We start from the raw sequence: 19,209 nt of genomic DNA, 5'->3' as shown, positions 1-19,209 counted from the left end.
GCGTATTAATTGTTAACCTTAACCAGATGTAGGCAAACATCGCAGTGCCCACATCCTGCGACACCTCTCTTATGCTGTGGGCGTGGAGGGGCTCCACCTCTTGTTTCTCGGGTGACACCCGTTGACTATTCCACTTCCGATTTGACTGACCGCGCATTACCGACCCATTCTTCTGTTACTTCTCGTCTGGCAACGCGTTATTCCCTGCCTGCGTTTATACTGGCGGGTCCGCCTCTCTGTAACATCTACTGGTCAATTCAGCTTTAAGTGGTGTGTCCATATACTTCTGATATGATAATCTGATACTCCATACCAGTCATAAGATACCGATGAACATTAATCATGACTACGAATCCACATTTGGCGTGCACGAACTATCCCAATGCAACGTCTATCCGGTTTTTTCTCCTTTTTCCGCCACACTCACTCCAAGAGGAGGCTGGTGTTCTTAGTCTTAACGCATTTCTTTACAGACTGTAGTTGATATGTATACCAACCTTGTCTGAAATCGTCTGAGGATATTAGGATGAGCTTTTTACCGATGGCTTTATCACCGTTTTGTCCGAATGAACAGACTCTGCGCATTCATGTAATTGATTCATCTAGATGGGCAGTGACTCCACCTTCCTCAGCGCTGGTGCAAAGGTGTGTTTGACCTCCTCCAGAAATCTCAGAGTAGTGAGCGAGGAGGAAATGTACAGAGTTAGGTGGCGTTCAGTGGGAGTGTGGATTGGCCGTGAAGCGTGCAAAGATTGGCGGCACAGTTACAAGGAGCAATGTGTTCCGTGTTGCATAGTGGCTAACACACCTGCCCAGTAAGCAGGAAATCTCGAGCTAGAATCCCGATGTGGTACACATTTTTACTCGTTGCCACTGATTTCACGTAAGTCCCAAAGGAGCTGACATCAGTAATCCCTTTCCTTCCCTTTGTCCCCCTCCTTCTTCACTTTACTTATAACATATTTCACCTTCATGTCTGCAGAATTTCTCCCTGTAGTTTCATTCTCATGCAGCTCAATATTTATCGCATTTTGTCTCCTGAACTATGGGTTGTACAATGATTTGATTGTGCATACAAGTGCATCGAGTGATATAGAAAACTACCACCTGCAAAATGTGTTGTGAATATAGTTAGTTATATATTACACTACTGGCCATTAAAATTGCTACACCAAGAGGAAATGCAGATGATAAACGGGTACTCATTGGGCAAATACTGTATATTACACTAGAACTGACATGTGATTACATTATCACGCAATTTGGGTGCATAGATCCTGAGAAATCAGTACCCAGAACAATCACCTCTGGCCCTAATAACGCCGTTGATACGCCTGAGCATTGACTCAAACAGAGCTTGGATGGCGTGTACAGGTACAGCTGCCCTTCTAGCTTCAACACGATACCACAGTTCATCAAGAGTAGTGACTGGCGTATTGTGACGAGCCAGTTGCTTGGCCACCATTGACCAGACGTTTTCAATTGGTGAGAGATCTGGAGAATGTGCTGGTCAGGGCAGCAGTCGAACATTTTCTGTATCCAGAAAGGCCCGTACAGGACCTGCAACATGCGGTCGTGCATCTGAAATTTAACGTCCACTGTTCAAAGTGCCGCCAATGTGAACAAGAAGTGACTGAGACGTGTAACCAATGCCACCCAATACCATCACGCCGGGTGATGCGCCAGTATGGAGACGACGAATACACGCTTCCAATGTGAGTTGACCGCGATGTCGCCAAACACAGATGCGACCATCATGATGCTGGAAACAGAAACTGGATTCATCCGAAATGGTTCTGAACACTATGGGACTTAACATATGAGGTCATCAGTCCCCTAGAACTTAAAACTACTTAAAGCTAACTAACCTAAGAACATCACATACATCCATGCCTGAGGGAGGATTCGAACCTGCGACCGTAGCGGTCGCGCGTTTCCAGACTGTAGCGCCTAGAACCGCTTGGCCACTTCGGCCGGCGATTCATCCGAAAAAATGATGTTTTGCCATTCGTGCACCCAGGTTCGTCATTGAGTACAGCATCGCAGGCGCTCTTTTCTGTGATGCAGCGTCAAGGGTAGCCACAACCATGGTCTCCGAGCTGATAGTCCATGATGCTGCAAACGTCGTCGAACTGTTCGTGCAGATGGTTGTTGTCTTGGAAACGTCCCCATCTGTTAACTCAGGGATCGAGACGTGGCTGCACGGTCCGTTACAGCCATGCGGATAAGATGCCTGCTAGCGATACGAGGCCGTTGGGATCGCAGCAAGGCGTTCCGTATTACCCTCCTGAACCCACCGATTCCATATTCTGCTAACAGTCATTGGATCTCTACCAACGCGAGCAGCAATGTCGCGATACGATAAACCGCAATTGCGATAGGCTACAATCCGACCTTTATCAAAGTCGAAAACGTGATGGTACGCATTTCTCCCCCTTACACGAGGCATCACAACAACGTTTCACCAGGCAACGCCGGTCAACTGCTGTTTGTGTATGCGAAATCGGTTGGAAACTTTCCTCATGTCAGCACATTGTAGGAGTCGCCACCGGCGCCAACCTTGTGTGAATGCTCTGAAAAGGTAATCATTTGCATATCACAGCATCTTCTTCCTGTCGGTTAAAGTTCGCGTCTGTTGCACATCTTCGTGGTGTAGCAATTTTAATGGCCAGTATTGTAAAACTTCATGCATAATGTGTAGTTTTTCACACATCTCAGTACATGACTTCATATTTCGTGAACTATGTATCGTACAGTGTATACTTTTGTATGTACATTCAGGGGTGTATGTGAACACTATCTGCAAAACGTGTCACCAATAGGATTAGCAGTAAACAGATAATAAATCAAAACTTCATGCTTTATGAGTAATTTCTACTGCATGAACAGTGAAGACGTGGCAAGTGGTAAACTTTTTTTCCTTTCGTTATTTTGTGGCGTCGTCAGCAGGGAAGAAATTTCATCAACGTTTGAAATTACGTGCAATGCTTCTTGCAAATTCTAAACACTCTCATTCTCAAATAGCGGAGGATCAAATAACCGCTATTCTTGCGTCTTGACCGAACTATGTGTCGCAGTGGTTAGCACACTGGACTCGCATTCGGGAGTATGACTGTTCAAATCCACTTTCGGCCATTTTAATTTAGGTTTTCCATGATTTCCCTAAATCGCTTCAGGCAAATGCCGGAATTGTTTGTTTGAAACCTCAGGGCCGACTTCCTTCTCCCCTCCTTCCCTTATCAGATGGGACTGATGACCTCGTTGTTTGGTCCTCTCACCTCAAATCAGCCAATCAAACTCATGTCATGGGCTACACTCCTTTCCCACACCCACCCCAATCGGTTTGGTAGGTGGGTGGCTTTTACGCCCGCAGTGATCCTCTCCACACAGTAAATGAAGTTTGTACCACGCTTGGTCGAATTCGATGAAGTTATTTAGAAGGAGATATGGAACATACATACATACATGTCGACCCTGAGGTGACTATACTCATGGGGTACCTCCTAGTATCGTGTCGCGTCTCTTTTTTGCCTGGCGTGCAGCAACACTACGTGGCATCTACTCGAGATGTCATTAGAATCCCCCACAGAAATACTGAGTTATGTTCACAGCTGCGAATGTATTGCCGGTGCAGGATTTTGTGCATGAACTGGCCTCTCGATTATAACTCATAAATATTCAATGGGATTCATGTCGGGTGATTCGGGTGGCCAAATCGTTAGCGGGAACTGTCCACAATGCTCTTCAAACCAATCGCGAACAATTGTGGTCCATTGACATGGCGCATTGTCATCCATAAAAATTCCATCGTTGTTTGGGAACGTGAAGCCGTTGAATAGGTGCAAATGGTCTCCAACTAGCAGAATATGTCCATTTCCAATCAATTATCGGTTCAACTGGACTGGACCAGAGGTCCCAATCCATTCCCTGTAAACACAGTTCATCTTTGTGGAGCTACTACCAATTTGCACTGTCCCTTGAAGTCAACTTGGGTCCATGGCTTCGAACCCTAGTGTCAGGTGTTACGAACTGCAATCAGGACTCATTTGACCAGGCCACTGTTTTCCAGTTGTCTAGAATCCAACCGATATGGTCAAGAGACCAAGACAGGTGCTGCAGGCGATGTTGAGCTGCTAGCAAAGGCTCTCATCATACACATTGATTTCTGAGGTTATTTCACCCAGTGATGCATGTCTGTTAGCACTGACAAATCGACGTAGATGCCGCCGCTCTCGTCGTTAAGTGAAGCCCGTCGGCCACTATATTGTTCGTGCTGAGAAGCACACCCGAAATATAGTATTCTCGCCACTCTTTTGGCACTGTGGATTTCAGAATATCGAATTCCCTACCGACTAGCAGGGTGGAATGTCCCATGCATATAGGTTCAATCAGCATTCCGCGTTCAGAGCCTGTCAGTTCCACCACGCGGCCATAATCAAGTCGGAAATGTTTTTACCCAAATTTCTTGAGTATAAATGACAGAGCCAATTTACTGCCCTTTTAAACGAGGCTAATCCCAAAAGTAAGGTCTCCTATTTTTATAAGTAGATTGACCCGTTTATTACTACAATGTTTTACATCAGTTTACAGCTTGAACATTTAGCTATTTTTCGACATAATCACCATTTCTGTCGATGCATTTTTGTAGACGCTGTGGCAGTTTTTGTATGGCCGTTTCATACCAGCTCGCCGCCATGCTTTTCAGAAAGTTATGAACTTCTTCTTTCACCTCGTCGTTGGAGCAGAAGCGCTGGGACCACAGTTATCGCTGACAGGTACTGTATGACTCTGAAAAAGCTCAAACGGGCAATTTAGAACCGGAGCAAGGGCGTACACATTATTCATGACAACGCTCGCCCTCACATCGCTCGGCAAACCGTTGCTCTCCTGAAAAAGTTTCAGTGGAACATAATCACCCTCCCAACCTATAGTCCTGACTTGGCGCCAGTGACTATCACCTGTTCCTTAGGTTAAAAGAACATCTGGGTGGAAAGCGATTCAGCTCTGACGACTAGGTGAAAGAACAGCATGGCGGTGAGCTGGTATGACATGGTCATACAAAAGCTGCCACAGAGTCTACTAAAATGCATCGACAGAAATGATTATGTCGAAAAATAGCTAAATGTTCACTTTTGTCACCTCAGTGTACATACACCAGTTTTCATAACTTGTATGGATTATGGTAATCTGTAGACGGTTGTCGACCTGTTATATATAAGTCATAAAAATTCAGGACCGAAGCATAGAGAAGATACAGGTGAGCGAGTGGAAGTGAAACATCGCAAGTGTAAGTAAGGGTATCGTGTATCATTGAGAAATGTAGACTACCAGATACACAGAAGAAGAATGAAGACAGCGTGTGGGGAAGGGGTTGGGGCAGAGGAATACAGTTGTTTCTAGTATCATGATGATGTGTGGACGACTGTATACCTATTAATGATAAGTCAGTGTTGGTAACTGGAGATCAAGGTCCTGTCGGCGGCAACATCATTGGATGCAGTGCACAGGTTAATGTTACGAAAGGAAAGGAAATGATCACGGCCGTGCCCTTTTCGAAAGAACAGTCCTGGAATTTGCCAGGAGCAATTTAGGGATGTTGGATCCGCCAGAGGTGGGTGCCGAGGAATAGCTAGGTACCTAGAAAGCAGAAATGGTTAGACGTATATGAAATCTGAGTGACACTGGTTTTTACATAACTGACGACAAGTCTAAAAAAGAACCTAATCGTCATGAAAGATCACAGCACAGAAACGCGACTACGGAGCGCTGAAGCTTAGGTTGACTGCACTCCTACACTGCCAGTACACTGGGCTGTCTCCGTTGCAGCTCCGGGGTGGCAACTCGCGCGCTAGCCGTCGCGGCGTGTCTTGAAGGCGGCCGTGGATTGGCGGGCAGTCACGTGGTTTCCTGCGAACGTCGGAAGGCCCAGAGAGGTTGACCCAAGCCGCGGTATGGTACACTTCCGGTCGTGCCACGACCCTCTTGAGCCGTTTTGGCCATAGACGAAATGGTACATGTGAATGTGGGGGACATAGCTTCAGTCCCCCACACACGTAACACTACAATGTGCCACCCTCACACACACGTAAGTCCGATGACGGAACCGACGACGAAGGGCAAGCTTTAAGAAACCCATGAAACTGCAGCATGCTTAACTGCGTCACTGATGACATATCAAGAGCGCTACAGAAGACTTACAAGGAGTAACGACCACATATGAGATCACGACCCAAGATCCAACTTGCGCCACAACACGATACATGGGACAAAACAGATTCAACCATTGATATGAAAACAGATGAATGTAAAGATATAAATGATAAGAAGGACACACAAGTATCACGAGATACGGCACAGTAGTGTATCACAAGACTGCAACAATACTTCAAGTAATATATATGTGGAAATGAGAAATTATTTATTAATAAGAAATAAAACAACGAATTTTCTGATTGTTTCAAAGTAAAATAAGTAATTGTTTAGTTCTTTTGAGCGTTATTTCAAACATGTTATTGTGTAATATGTAAAATGTATAAGTTGCAAATTGAAAATGTGTAATTTTGTACATAAAAATACATATGCCATAAAGTGAGACCCAGCTACACGAACACACATCACAGATACGCAGTACAAGGCTCGCGGCTTAAGGTCAAACTTTCGAGCTTCCTCTCTCAGTTATGACACAGAGAAAATGTGTAAGTAATTGTAGAAACAAACAGTACTGTCATACCTGATACACAAACCACATAGTGCTGATCTAGCGATGTACATACATACAATAGTAACCATACCAGAATATAATATCCTACTTCTTGTGAGAAAGGCTTCAAGTTTATACTGAAGCTCTCCCACTTAAAATAGCCAGGTACAGGGATCTCCTTTATTATCACAATCTTTCTTTTTGTGTATGATTTTCTTCTCAAGTATATGGTAAAATTTGTTTTTGATTTCCAAAATATACTTAACGCATCATATTTCTAAGTAACAATTTAATTACATCAAAAACAAGAAAAGCAACAGCGGTGAGAGAAGCTGGAGAAAAATGTGAAGAGTCTATCTCTGTAGCTTTTTATTAGTTTTTAGTATCATACAATCCACGACAGTTACCGTTCTGTTCTAGTCACTCAGTAATATTACTGAATAAATAAATAACTAAATAATTACATTTTAACTAAAGTTCAGTCTTGATCACAACACTTATGTCTCAATAACATAGATGACCGGTTTCGGTTATACTTATATAAGCATCTTCACACCTGTGAATTAATAGTAGGCGGAGCTCTCCTCAGCTGCTATGAAGTCAGCTGATGGTTATGAGTGCTGAGCATGAGCTTAAATATGCAGAGGCTTCGCCTACGTCCTCTCACACTACTTCACAACTGCCAATCAGCGTTCATAATATGATGCTATCGTCAAAGTATAAAAGTACGAAATACACTAATAACATAAAATTGAACCATTAAAATAACAGATAGTTAGTATGTGTAAAACTTATTTATATTTTAGATAAAAATGGTAAACTACGATGTGTAACAGCTGTGCCCTCTATGGACAACCTTAATACTATTACAGTGTCAGTTAAATTAAAGATGTAAAAGTCCTTGGAGTTGTGGTATATATTGATTATACTGAGTCGCCTGCATCACAATTGCATTTCTGATGGATGTTGCAGAATCGTCTTACATTAGCTGTAGTTTTCATGGTGACATTATTTATAACAGTTGGGTAGCAGCCAATATTTAAGCTCATGCTCAGCACTCACAACCATCAGTTGAATTCGTAGCAGCTGAGGAGATCACCATCTACCATCCTCCAAGGAAGCCATGGGTACAATAAGTTTTATTTTATCTTGTTAAAATTTTGTCATCATTAGACACTTTTCATTTTATTTTAAGATTGGTCTCTAGTATTTTCTAAAATTAATTCACAGGTCTGAAGATGGTTATATAAATATAAAAGAAGCCAGTCACCTATGTTATTGAGATGTAAGTGTTGTGATCAAGAGTGAACTCTAGTTAAAATATAATACTTTATTGATGACTGTTCCAAAAATGTTTAGCAAAATTGTATAAAGTTGGTCTAGTCTGGGAATTGGAAATTACAAAAAGATTACAAATATTAGAACCAAAATTATGAAACTTAGTATGAAAATTAAATTTAATACCAAAGTGTGCTAGAATTAATATCCAATCCAAATCTAATATTATAACATGTGTACAACAAAAGAGTAGTGTCTTATGGATTAAATCGGAAATTAGAGAAACTTTTAAGATAAAAGATCTTTTAAATGTCAAAATGTATAGTCTGCATTTATGGTTAAGTAATGAACTCTCACCTTTGATTTTTCTATTTTACTAAGCAGCACTGATCAGAAAATAGATTTTTTACGTAAAGCGATTACCCAAAAACATCAGAGAAAAATTGATTTACTCGTAGCTAAACAACAAAATAAGCTTTTAGAAAAGGTTAACGATATACATAAATTTTATCCAAGGACAATGAATCTTACAGATATTCAGTTCACAGAGTCAAAAATGTCGCTACTTGACAAAGGGCTTAAAATATAATCTAACTCCTCCACTAAATAATACGAATGTTAGACACATAATTGCTGATGTTATAGCAACAAGAAAAATATCGAAAATAAATAAAACCGAAACATGTAAGATAGCCCTAAAAACCAAAGATTTAATTCTAAAAGAGAAAAATAAACCACATAGAAAAATTGAAGATAAAACACTTAAAAATATCAATAGTAAATTACTAGTAGAAAAAGGAATTGTAGTGAAGGCCGATAAAGGAAATACCCTAGTTATTATTAAAGAAGACGATTATATATATAAAACACTCATTTTTAATAAAATGGGATCGTTCAAATAGTTAAAGACCCCACTCCAAAGTTCCAGACAAAGATTAAGAAAATTAGTCGATGCGAATAATCATCTTTTGATCCCTGGAGAAAAGAATATGATGAAAAATATGAATCCCCAAACACCTAAATTAAGATCACAGATGAAATTGCATAAAAAGAGAAATCTATATGACCTATTGTCAATTACAAAAGTAGTCTTTCATATAAACTAAATATGAAACTTAATGAAATTTTGAAAGCATTCTATGTATATGACAGCAATTTCAGTATCAAAAACAGTTATGAACTAGCCCAACAAATCCACAATATAGACATCCCAACTAGTGCAAGGTTGGTCTCATTAGATATTGAAAACTTGTAAACAAATGTACCTATTAATGAGATGATTAACATAATTAGAGATAACTTAGTACAATACTATAGTATGACTAATGATGAAATAATCGAATTTATAGATCTGCTTGAATGCACTTTAGTCTACAATTATTTCTCTTTTAATACTAAAATCTATTGCCAGACAGATGGCTTAGCAATGGGCAATTCTTTGGCTGGAACAGTTGCAGACATTTTCGTGAACCACATTGAGATGCATTTGCTGAAAAATAATCCTGATATGGCAAACAAAATCATATACTACAAGTGATATGTAGTACATTAGTGCTTTATAATGGTTCAAAAAATTAAATTTCGATGTTTGCTGTAAAATTTCTATGCATCTGAAGTTACAATTTACAGTTGAGTATGAAAATCAAAAATCTATTACCTATCCAGATCTCACTATAACTATGGGAAACATTGCTTCACCGTATACAGAAAACCTACAACCACTGATGTTATTATTAATGCCACATCATGTCATCCTGACAAATATAAAAAAGCATTTTTAAGTCTATGATACACCAATACTAAAATTACTGCTGGAAGTTAATGAGATCAAAAAAGGAAATGACTATCTTAAGACAAATTGCGAAAACCAACTCTTTCGACACACGACAGGTAGATATCATTTTTAATAAAGCGCAACAATCACAAAGTACTCCACTAATATGTAATCCAAAATATTTGAAGATGACATATAACAATAGCATTCACAACTGACAATACTATACAACAAAAGTTAAGACATACCATAAGTAAAGATAATGAAAAATTTACCAATCAGGAGTATATAAGATCCAACTGTGAGGAAATATATATCAGCCAAACAGGTCGAAATTTTGCTGTAAGGTACAAAGAACATATGTCGGGTACCTCACGAACAAAATCTGTATTCGGCCATCACATAGCATTTAATAATCATACTGAGGGGACAGTTGAGCAGAGTCTGCAAGTTCTTTATTATGCAAATAAAGGCTTACTTATGAATATCTTAGAAGAAATCGAGAATATACTCATTTAAAAATCAAATCATCAATGCTGCTCAATGAACAATTAGATTTTTGCAAAAAATACTTTTACGATCTTTTTGACGAAATTTTATAATGAAGATGAACCTACTCTTTTGTTTTAAAATATAAGATTAGTTATACCTATGGCAAAACCTATGTTTGAAAAATATGCTATACAACATATAAAATTTTTATTAAATTAAGATTGATTATTATAAAAGCTATTAAATCGAAGAGTTCTAAATATTTAATCAGCGGTCTCATCAGTTATTCTGACATACATAATGCGGAACATACCCTTGGCTGCTACCCTACTGTTATAAAGATGGTCACCATGAAAACTACAGTTAAAGTAAGATGATTCTGCAACATCCATCAGAGATGCAATTGTCATGTAGGCGACTCGGTATAATCGATATATACCACAACTCCAAGGATTTTTACATCTTTGATGTAACTGACACTGTAATAGTATTAAAGTTGCCCATAGAGGACACAGCTATTACACATCGTAGTTTACCGTTTTTATCTAAAATATAAATACGTTTTACACATACTAACTATCTGTTAATCAGACATTTTAAATTAATCAATTTTATGTTATTAGTGGAATTCGTACTTTTATACTTTGACGATAGCGCCATATTATGAACGCTGATTGGCAGTTGTGAAGTAGTGTGAGAGGAAGTAGGCGAAGCCTCTGCATATTTAAGCTCATGTTCAGCACTCATAAGCATCAGTTGACTATATAACAGCTGAGGAGAGCTCCTCCCACCATCCTCCAAGGAAGCCATGGGAATAATAAGTTTTATTTTATCTTATTAAAATTTTGTTGACATTAGACACGTTTCATTTTATATTAAGATTGGTCTCTAGTATTTTCTAAAATTAATTCACATGCCGGAAGAAGATTATATAAATATAACCGAAACCAGTCACCTATGTTATTGAGACATAAGTCTTGTAATCAAGACTGAACTTTAGTTAAAATATAATACTTTATTGATCACTGTTCCAAAAATGTTTACCAAAATTGTATAAATGATTACATTTTCAGGATAAACTAGGTAGTTTTTTCAAGAGAAAAAGCTTCACACATTGAGAAAGTCAATAGTCCAGTACTGACACTCATGCAAGCAGCTATTCAGCTTTGCATTAATTAAGGAAATTTTTGCCTGTGCTTCTGATTGATATCTTCCAAACGTCTGCTGAATGGTGTGTTAGATCGTCAAAACTGCGAGCTGGTCCGAAGGATTTACACATAACGTTCGAAATTTCTTAAATTATGGAGAGATCTGATGACCTCGGTGGCCCAGATAGGGTTTGGCATGCATGAAGAAATGGAGTAGAATTTCTCGCCTTGCCTGAATAGGCATTACCTTGCTGAGATATAAGACCAGAATGGCTTGCCATGGAGTGCGGAGTGTATAATATCGCCGACGTATCGCTGTACTGTAAGGCTGTCAAGGATGACAAACAGAGGGGTCCTGATAAGACAATAAATGGCACCCCAGACCATCGCCCCTTGTTATCGGGCTGTGTGGCAGGCGACAGTCAGGCTGGTATCCCACTGCTGTCCTTGGAGTCTCCATACACTTGTTCGAACTGGAATTTCATTGACTAGAGTGAAATTGTCTTCAGTGACGAGTCTCACTTCCGATTCAGCACCAGTGACCAGCGAAGATGTGTCGTGACACTCCCCAGACAGCAGTGGTACACCAACCTGACCCGACTGTCACTCAACACCCTGGGCTTACGTTTCAGCAAGATAATGCCCGACTGCACACGGTCTCAGTTTCTATTGCTTGTCTTTGTGCTTGTCAAAACGTACCTCGGCCAGCAACATCGAGTGATCTCCACCCAGATGACAACATTTGGAGCGCTATGGGAAAGGTTCTCCAACCAGCTCGGGATTTTGAGATTCTAACGCGTGGATTGTACCGAATTTTTGACAATATCCCCGAGGAGAATATCCAGCAACACTGTCAATCTATGCCAGCCACTTTTGGACCAATGTGTTACTGACTTGCTCAATTCGTGAAGGTCTTCTTCTTGCATAAATCATACAAAGTATCTGAAACTGTAACCATTTTTTTTCCATATACGTACGTCATATTTACCTGTTTCTGTCCCATTCAGATAATTCATTAGTAGTTCGTCGTTTTTTTTTGTCTTAGGTGTATTTTGAAGAAATATGGATGATATTGAAATTGTAATGACACTTACATCATTAGAGATGGTGATCATCCATTCATCCATGGACTGTGAAACATTAGGGAAGGAAATTGGCCATACCTTTTTCATAGGTCCCATCCTGGTATTTGCTTGGATTTTTGTATCTGGCAACCTACTATCGATTACTCAGTGTTGGTAATTGGAGTTTAACATCCTTCCTGCAGCAAGCTTCTTGGAGGCAGTGTAAAAACTAATATTATGAAAAGTTAAGGAATGATAACGCCATGCTCCTTTCGAAGGCACTATCATTGCATTTGCCAGGAGTGACCTACGGAATCCAAGGAATACCTAAATTTGTTGATCTGGGGGGCATTTGATTCATCATCCTCCCAAACAAAAATGTGTCACGCTGGGTAAGTCAATATGGAGACCGATGAAGGATGAGTTTCAATGACAAGGAAAGGAGCGCAGGTGAGAGATCAGAAACGTAACTTGTTGTATTATGGAGAACCATATACAATAGACTATGTGTTATTAATGAGTCAACAGAGATTCAAGACAGTAGAACAGTGAGGAAAGTGTGCGTGAGTGTAACTAAGAAATCGGAAGTGTACTTTATTATATGTTGCTAATTGCAGACAATTATCTACTTATTGTCAATTAGACAGTTTTGAAGGTTATAGTTTAAGGTCCTACCGAAAGTGAAGACATTGGTGTTAGAGAGCAAATTTGGATTACCAAAGGATAGGGAAGAATATTGACCGCGTCCTTTGCATAGGAACCATCCATGAATTTGCCTGCAGCGGCTTAGAAAAACCGATGAATTCCTTTGCCTGGAAGGCCAGACGTTTATTTGAGCAATTTTCCTCTAAAATTCGGGTCTATTGTGCAGATCGCTTCCCCACCTCGTTCGGTAAACAGATCACAAGTGTGTCTTATTGTATCTTGCATTATGGAAAAGTGTAACAGACTGTCTACATGTTATCAATAAATTAATATGAAGATTGAATACGGAAGAGCAGTAATGCAAGTGCTGAGTAAGTGTTGTGAGAATTCAGAAGCGCAACGTACTGTCTCATGGCAAGATGTAGACGATTGGCTACCTATCATCAATAAGTCGATATGCCGTACGAAGTTGGAAGAGGAGTGAAGAAACTGGGTGTGGCAGTATCCAACCCTTCCTAAATAGTTAACTAATTATGGTGAGAGATGGAATGGTCCTGCCATTACTCCTTAGTGTGTCTGAATCGTTGTTTGCAAACTGCTGCACGCAGAGGGTTACTCTGAGGAATTTGTAGTCAATATGACTAGCAATTTTCTTCCTCCATAAATTGGTGGAATGCGACGTTTTCTTACATTGTGCATTCTAAAGTTGTCACGCTGTCCCCATTTGCCTTCTCTGCTGACTACAGTTCATAGCTTGCGTTCAATTAATGTAATGACAAGTGAGAATATCAGAACGCCACTATGATGAGACTCTCAAAATAAAGAGGTGTGGCCTTATTTTATTCTCTGTCTAGGTCAACGAAAGGTATAATGTTACAACTTACAGTACAAAATTTTAATCTGCAAATACAATGAAAATTTCCATAATAGTCAGAATTCTTATGAAATAAATATTGGCTAATTCTGTAGTTGTAATCGAAAAAATTTCTGAATGCTCTCGCAATAGTATCTGTAAGGAGAACAGGGAGGGTTACTGTCTTGATCAAAAGGTACTGCAGAACAGGAGTATAGAATAGGAGACGGTTACATTCTTCTGCTTCACATGTTCTTACGTTGTACATACAAAAATTTATATACACTGATGACACATAAAATTATTAGTAACTACCGGCAGACTGAATGTCGGTTGATGGAAGGTATGTGTATGAGCAGAGCAGACATGAACGAGGAATCATCGCGAACGCGGAAATGCATTGACAATGGACAGGTTGTTTCAGGCAGGTGGCTGGAAACGAGCTTCTGATAATGGGCAAAGCTAGGAGGCTTATTCTGAGCTACAGTCGCGATCATCTATGGGAAATGGTTGAGAAATTGGGAAACCAGAGGTAGGCGACAAGATGTGGTTGTCGAAGCCTCATCGCAGAATAAGGTAGGTGACCATATATGGCGTACCTCACGACAGACTACAGTACTGGTACAGGCACAAGTGTTTCAGACCAAACTATTCAGTACACATCACTGAAGTTGCGGATCCGCAGCAGACGACTCCAGTGTGGACCAAACGACATCGTCAATTACGATGCGGGGAGGACAGGATCATCGAGACTGGATCGTGAACTAATGCAAACATGTCACCCAGTCAAATGTAACACGTTTCTTGATACACCAGGTTGGTAGCAGTGTCCAGATACGCCGATATCCAGGCTAACGGCTTCTGGAAACAGGCACCATACCACGGATGTGAGATGATGGGTGCATTATTATGCTAGGTTGGACAATCACCTGAGCTTCCATGGCGCCTGTGGTAGTAACCACAGGCACCACGACAGCTATGGCGCACGCGAACATTACTGCATGCTTGATGTGTTCCATAATGGCCATCGCATATATTAGTGGTATAATTGTCCCGTCATGAGACCAGAATCGTGGTACAGTGGTTAGAGGACCATGATAGTAGACCCATGGTGGTGTTTTTACTACCCAATTCACCAGATGTGACACCAATGAAAAATGTCTGGGACGGTATGGGAGCTAGTTCCATGCTCTCTAGCCACTGGCCCTAAGTCCAACGGAATTTCCTGACCTGTGCCTTGATATCCAATGCCACGTACGAACGGAAACCTACCAAGTTCTTTTCGAATTTATGCCACGCAGAATATTTGCTGTATTGCTTTCCACATGTGGATGAACGCACTGTTAAGCAAATTTTTCATAACGTTTTGGCTCATCACTATCACAATGCTTATGAGCCTAATAAAAATCCTATGTTTATTCTTATATAATGTTGTATGCGCTTACCGTTTCCAAGATTTATTTTACGTATTGTCATATTAAATAGCCAACGGCTCGTAAGTTCCGTAGACATTAAAACTGGTGCCAAAATTCAACAATAATCTTACAATACCTAGATTCTCATGATAATGGTGCCAGGATATTCCAATTGATCACAGTCTCTCTAAAATGTAGTGCTATAATATGACAGTAAATCACTATTATGATGAGTACTTGAGCGTATTTCTACAGTCACTGTATGTTTGTACGTACAATGGTTTCCTTCCAGAGAGACGGATGAAGAAGTCGAAAATATGTGCAGGCAATACTTCGAGGAAGAAGTGGCAGATTGTGTACCACACAACTGAAGTCATCACAGTTGGCTGACAATACCACAGAACTGGTCTCAGAGGAACCTCTGTCGAATTTATCTTCATCAGATGCTTCATAAGGTCTCCCCAGGTGACGCGGTTCTGATCCCCCATAGTTATGTTGCAAACATATGGACTCGGCTGCCTGTAACAAACGACAAGTTAGTGTAGATAAGTGAACTGTAAATTGCCCCAGACCTTTAGTGTTTAAAATATTTTCTACGATTTCACTGACAAAAGTTACATTTACTAAAAATTTCACAATCATTTTTAAATTATGTATTGTTCAGATGAAACAGACCTACTATTTTAGTTACTAATAACTGCTGGTATCTGCTTAACAACTTTTTCTTTTCCTTGGGGCTTTCGCCCACATATATGCAGGGTTGCCATCGTTAATCTTAGAGCTGGCACAGATAACTTAAGGAGGTGGCAAGGTCTCATCCTCTCGCTACCTAGTCACCGACCAAGTGGATAATGTGTCTAGAGTTATCCATGCGCAAGTCTGTAAACGCTTCCGGAATATTTGCGAATCGTGCACTTGAGGCGGGACCTGGGTACCAGCCCATCATTTACCTCTTGGAATGCAGGAAACGTCCTAACAACCACATCCACACTAAGTGGGACACAGTCCCTTGTCCGAATCCTGAAAGCGGGGTGCTACAACGTGCGACTATCCAGGCGGGTGATGGTATGTGATTAACTGTTGTCTGGAAACAGTCTTCTGGTTTGTTTACAGCTTACATTCGAAAAAAAAAATCTTATGCATATCTCATACTGTTACTTCGTCACATTCACAACGAGTGTTACTTGAACTGGTATTCAGTGAAGAAGGCTGGGGGATGATCAATTATTTAATTTCGTGCGAATAATGGATCGTATAAACATTTTATTTGCATTATGTGCAAACAGGGCTTGGATGGAATATATGGCTGTATCTGTCGGTAATAATTCCCGCTACTGCGTATCGAAGATGGGTATCCGTTTTCACACTGGCACTTTGTTCTTCTACATAATATAATCTTCTTGTTTGATGGCAGTAATAATATGTTTTTAAAATGCCGTTTTGAGCGGAGGCCTTTGCTAAGTGGTCGAATATTTGATATATTTAATGTTGCATTTTGAAGTTAACGGCCAAGACGTGACACTAGCTTCATATTCAATTTCAATTGCACAGTCTTTTCAAAAGTATAACCATTGCGGATTATGGACAAAATATGAAACGGAGGAAGTATAGAATTGAAGCCAGGGTCGTTAGAAAATGTTGATGGAAGGAAGAAAGGGAAGGAGTCGAATAGAAGTCTGAATTTTGAGTAAAGACCCAGGCACTCGCCTCAAGTCGCTTGGAATAACAGAGAACCTAATTGAGGTCGACTGCACATGGAGGTGATGTCCGATTACGAATCCACCGTGCTATCGACTGCGGTAACAATAGTTTATCCTCCACTGGTAGGAGAGTAATGCGAGTAGTCCAGCCCAGTAACAGAGCACAAGCGGCCGAGATACAGTATCGTAATGGCCAGTGTTCAGTGTGGAGGCTGCTCAGATGAAGCTCACATCCTGGATTCAGCTCTGGGAGAGTATACAGTCTGAGACTGCCTCCTCCTCTCACCTCACCCCACCCCTATCCTCGAATATACAATTATAGCTTACTGTCGACCCCACCTTCATGCGTCACAGATGCCTGATTTATAGTTTAGTAAATGTATTCTTCTTCTTTCCTTACTTGTTATGTCTAGATAAACACTGAATTTAACTTTTTAGCTTGGCCTGGCGGGTCCCTTCTCTTCTCCTCTTCCCAAAACCTATTAATTCGCTGTGTATTGTTTGTTACGTTCCCCTGTACGCAGTTTTATAGCAGCCTTTTTAAGTTTTTTCTGCAAATATGAGATTGTGCGTTTGCAAAACAGTTTTTGGTTACTTACGTTTCCAAAGTAATTTCAGCGGAACTACGCCATCATCTCTAGTTTCCATTATTCTTTTTACTCGAAACTCATTGCAAAACTTCTATGTTTGTTGTAGCTATTTTTGCCATAGAGAATCACGCGTTTGTTAATTAGGTTTAACTATATTCATGTATGAAAGACATGGCCATGACTTGTTTTTTATGTGTTTGGAAAGACGATGAAGACCAGTAAAGCTTCCACAGTGAAGCCGGTATAATAGTCCAATGGCATATATCCAGAACTGATTACTAGCCAATCTTGTCAAGTGTTCGTTCTTAAACTGTATTACAATAACTGTAGATTTTAGGTTCCTGCTTTGGATAATTTTTAAGATTAAAACTTGAATAGTTGCCCCAAGATATTTGCTCTAAGTAAATAATATTATCAAGTATGACTGGAATCGCTAACTTGTATCGGTTTGGAGAAATAATTCTGGTTAACATCTGATTAACATCTGATCTGTAAATTAAATCGCCATTATCATACAATAAGTGCTCTGGAGCAGGCAAAATTATTCTACTGAACCATCATCAGGTTTATTTGGTGTTTAAAATAAAGAAGATATGTCAACCGGTCGTGAAAGCCTTCATACTATGGTTTAAAATAAACTGTTTGAATTTTCGGTGTGTGTTTTCCCTGTTACCCAATCATCTACGACAATATTTTGTAAGTTACATCAGCAGCAGTTGCATGTATGTTTCGTAATGTTATAGGAACGATTTTTACGTACTTGGACACATAATACGGGCAAGTTTTGGATTCTTTAATGTGTGGTACAATAAATGAAGTAAACTCTTCGATAAGTGCAGCTTAAGCTCTAAGTTGGAACAATAGTGCTGCTATAATCGAATATTGTATGTGTGTCCTCTTTTAATGTACAAAACAAGTAGGTTGTGACAGTAATGCCACATGTAGTTTGTACTCGAGATCATTATGTATTTGATAAATAATTTTATCTTTGTGTTGAGATATGAAATTTTTCTCTCTTTGTGGAAACTTTTCCATTATTCACTTTGGCTACGTTGAGTCCTTACATTTCGCAATGGCGACATTACATATTTATCTCTGATTATTACGAACAAATGTAGCTTAAGTGATACAATGTACAACACATTTTTTCAAAATACATCGTTTTTCTACAGCTTTTATGTCAAAGTGTCGAAGAAAAGTAACGTCCCTGGAAAAACATGCTACAACGTGTGTGACACCAAACAAATCTAATAAATACTATGTAATCCAATTAATAACATAGATTATACTTTCCTAATGTACAAACCAGAGGTTTGAAAGAACCAGTTGTACAGAGTTTCAGAGAGAGCATAAGGGAACAGTTGACAGGAATGGGGGAAAGAAATACAGTAGAAGAAGAATGGGTAGCTTTGAGGAATGAAACAGTGAAGGCAGCAGAGGATCAAGTAGGTAAAAAGACGAGGGCTAGAAGAAAACCTTGGGTAACAGAAGAGATATTGAATTTAATAGATGAAAGGAGAAAATACAAAAATGCAGCAAGTGAAGCAGGC

General features: G+C 39.8%; 1 protein-coding gene across 2 annotated transcripts in view; it reads right to left on the bottom strand.

The window, feature by feature from the left end:
• Nucleotides 1-19,209, bottom strand: part of LOC126100485 (fatty acyl-CoA reductase 1-like) — a 501,954-nt gene that overhangs the window by 14,995 nt on the left and 467,750 nt on the right. For both annotated transcript variants that reach the window (XM_049911091.1, XM_049911092.1), the window contains exon 7: nt 15,646-15,888. In XM_049911091.1, the coding sequence (XP_049767048.1) occupies nt 15,646-15,888 (243 nt within the window). The remainder of the gene's footprint in view (nt 1-15,645; nt 15,889-19,209) is intronic.

This window comes from Schistocerca cancellata, chromosome 9 (genome assembly GCF_023864275.1).
Source record: "Schistocerca cancellata isolate TAMUIC-IGC-003103 chromosome 9, iqSchCanc2.1, whole genome shotgun sequence".
NCBI classification, from domain to species: domain Eukaryota; kingdom Metazoa; phylum Arthropoda; class Insecta; order Orthoptera; family Acrididae; genus Schistocerca; species Schistocerca cancellata.
This window is presented reverse-complemented; position numbering and strand designations above follow the sequence as displayed.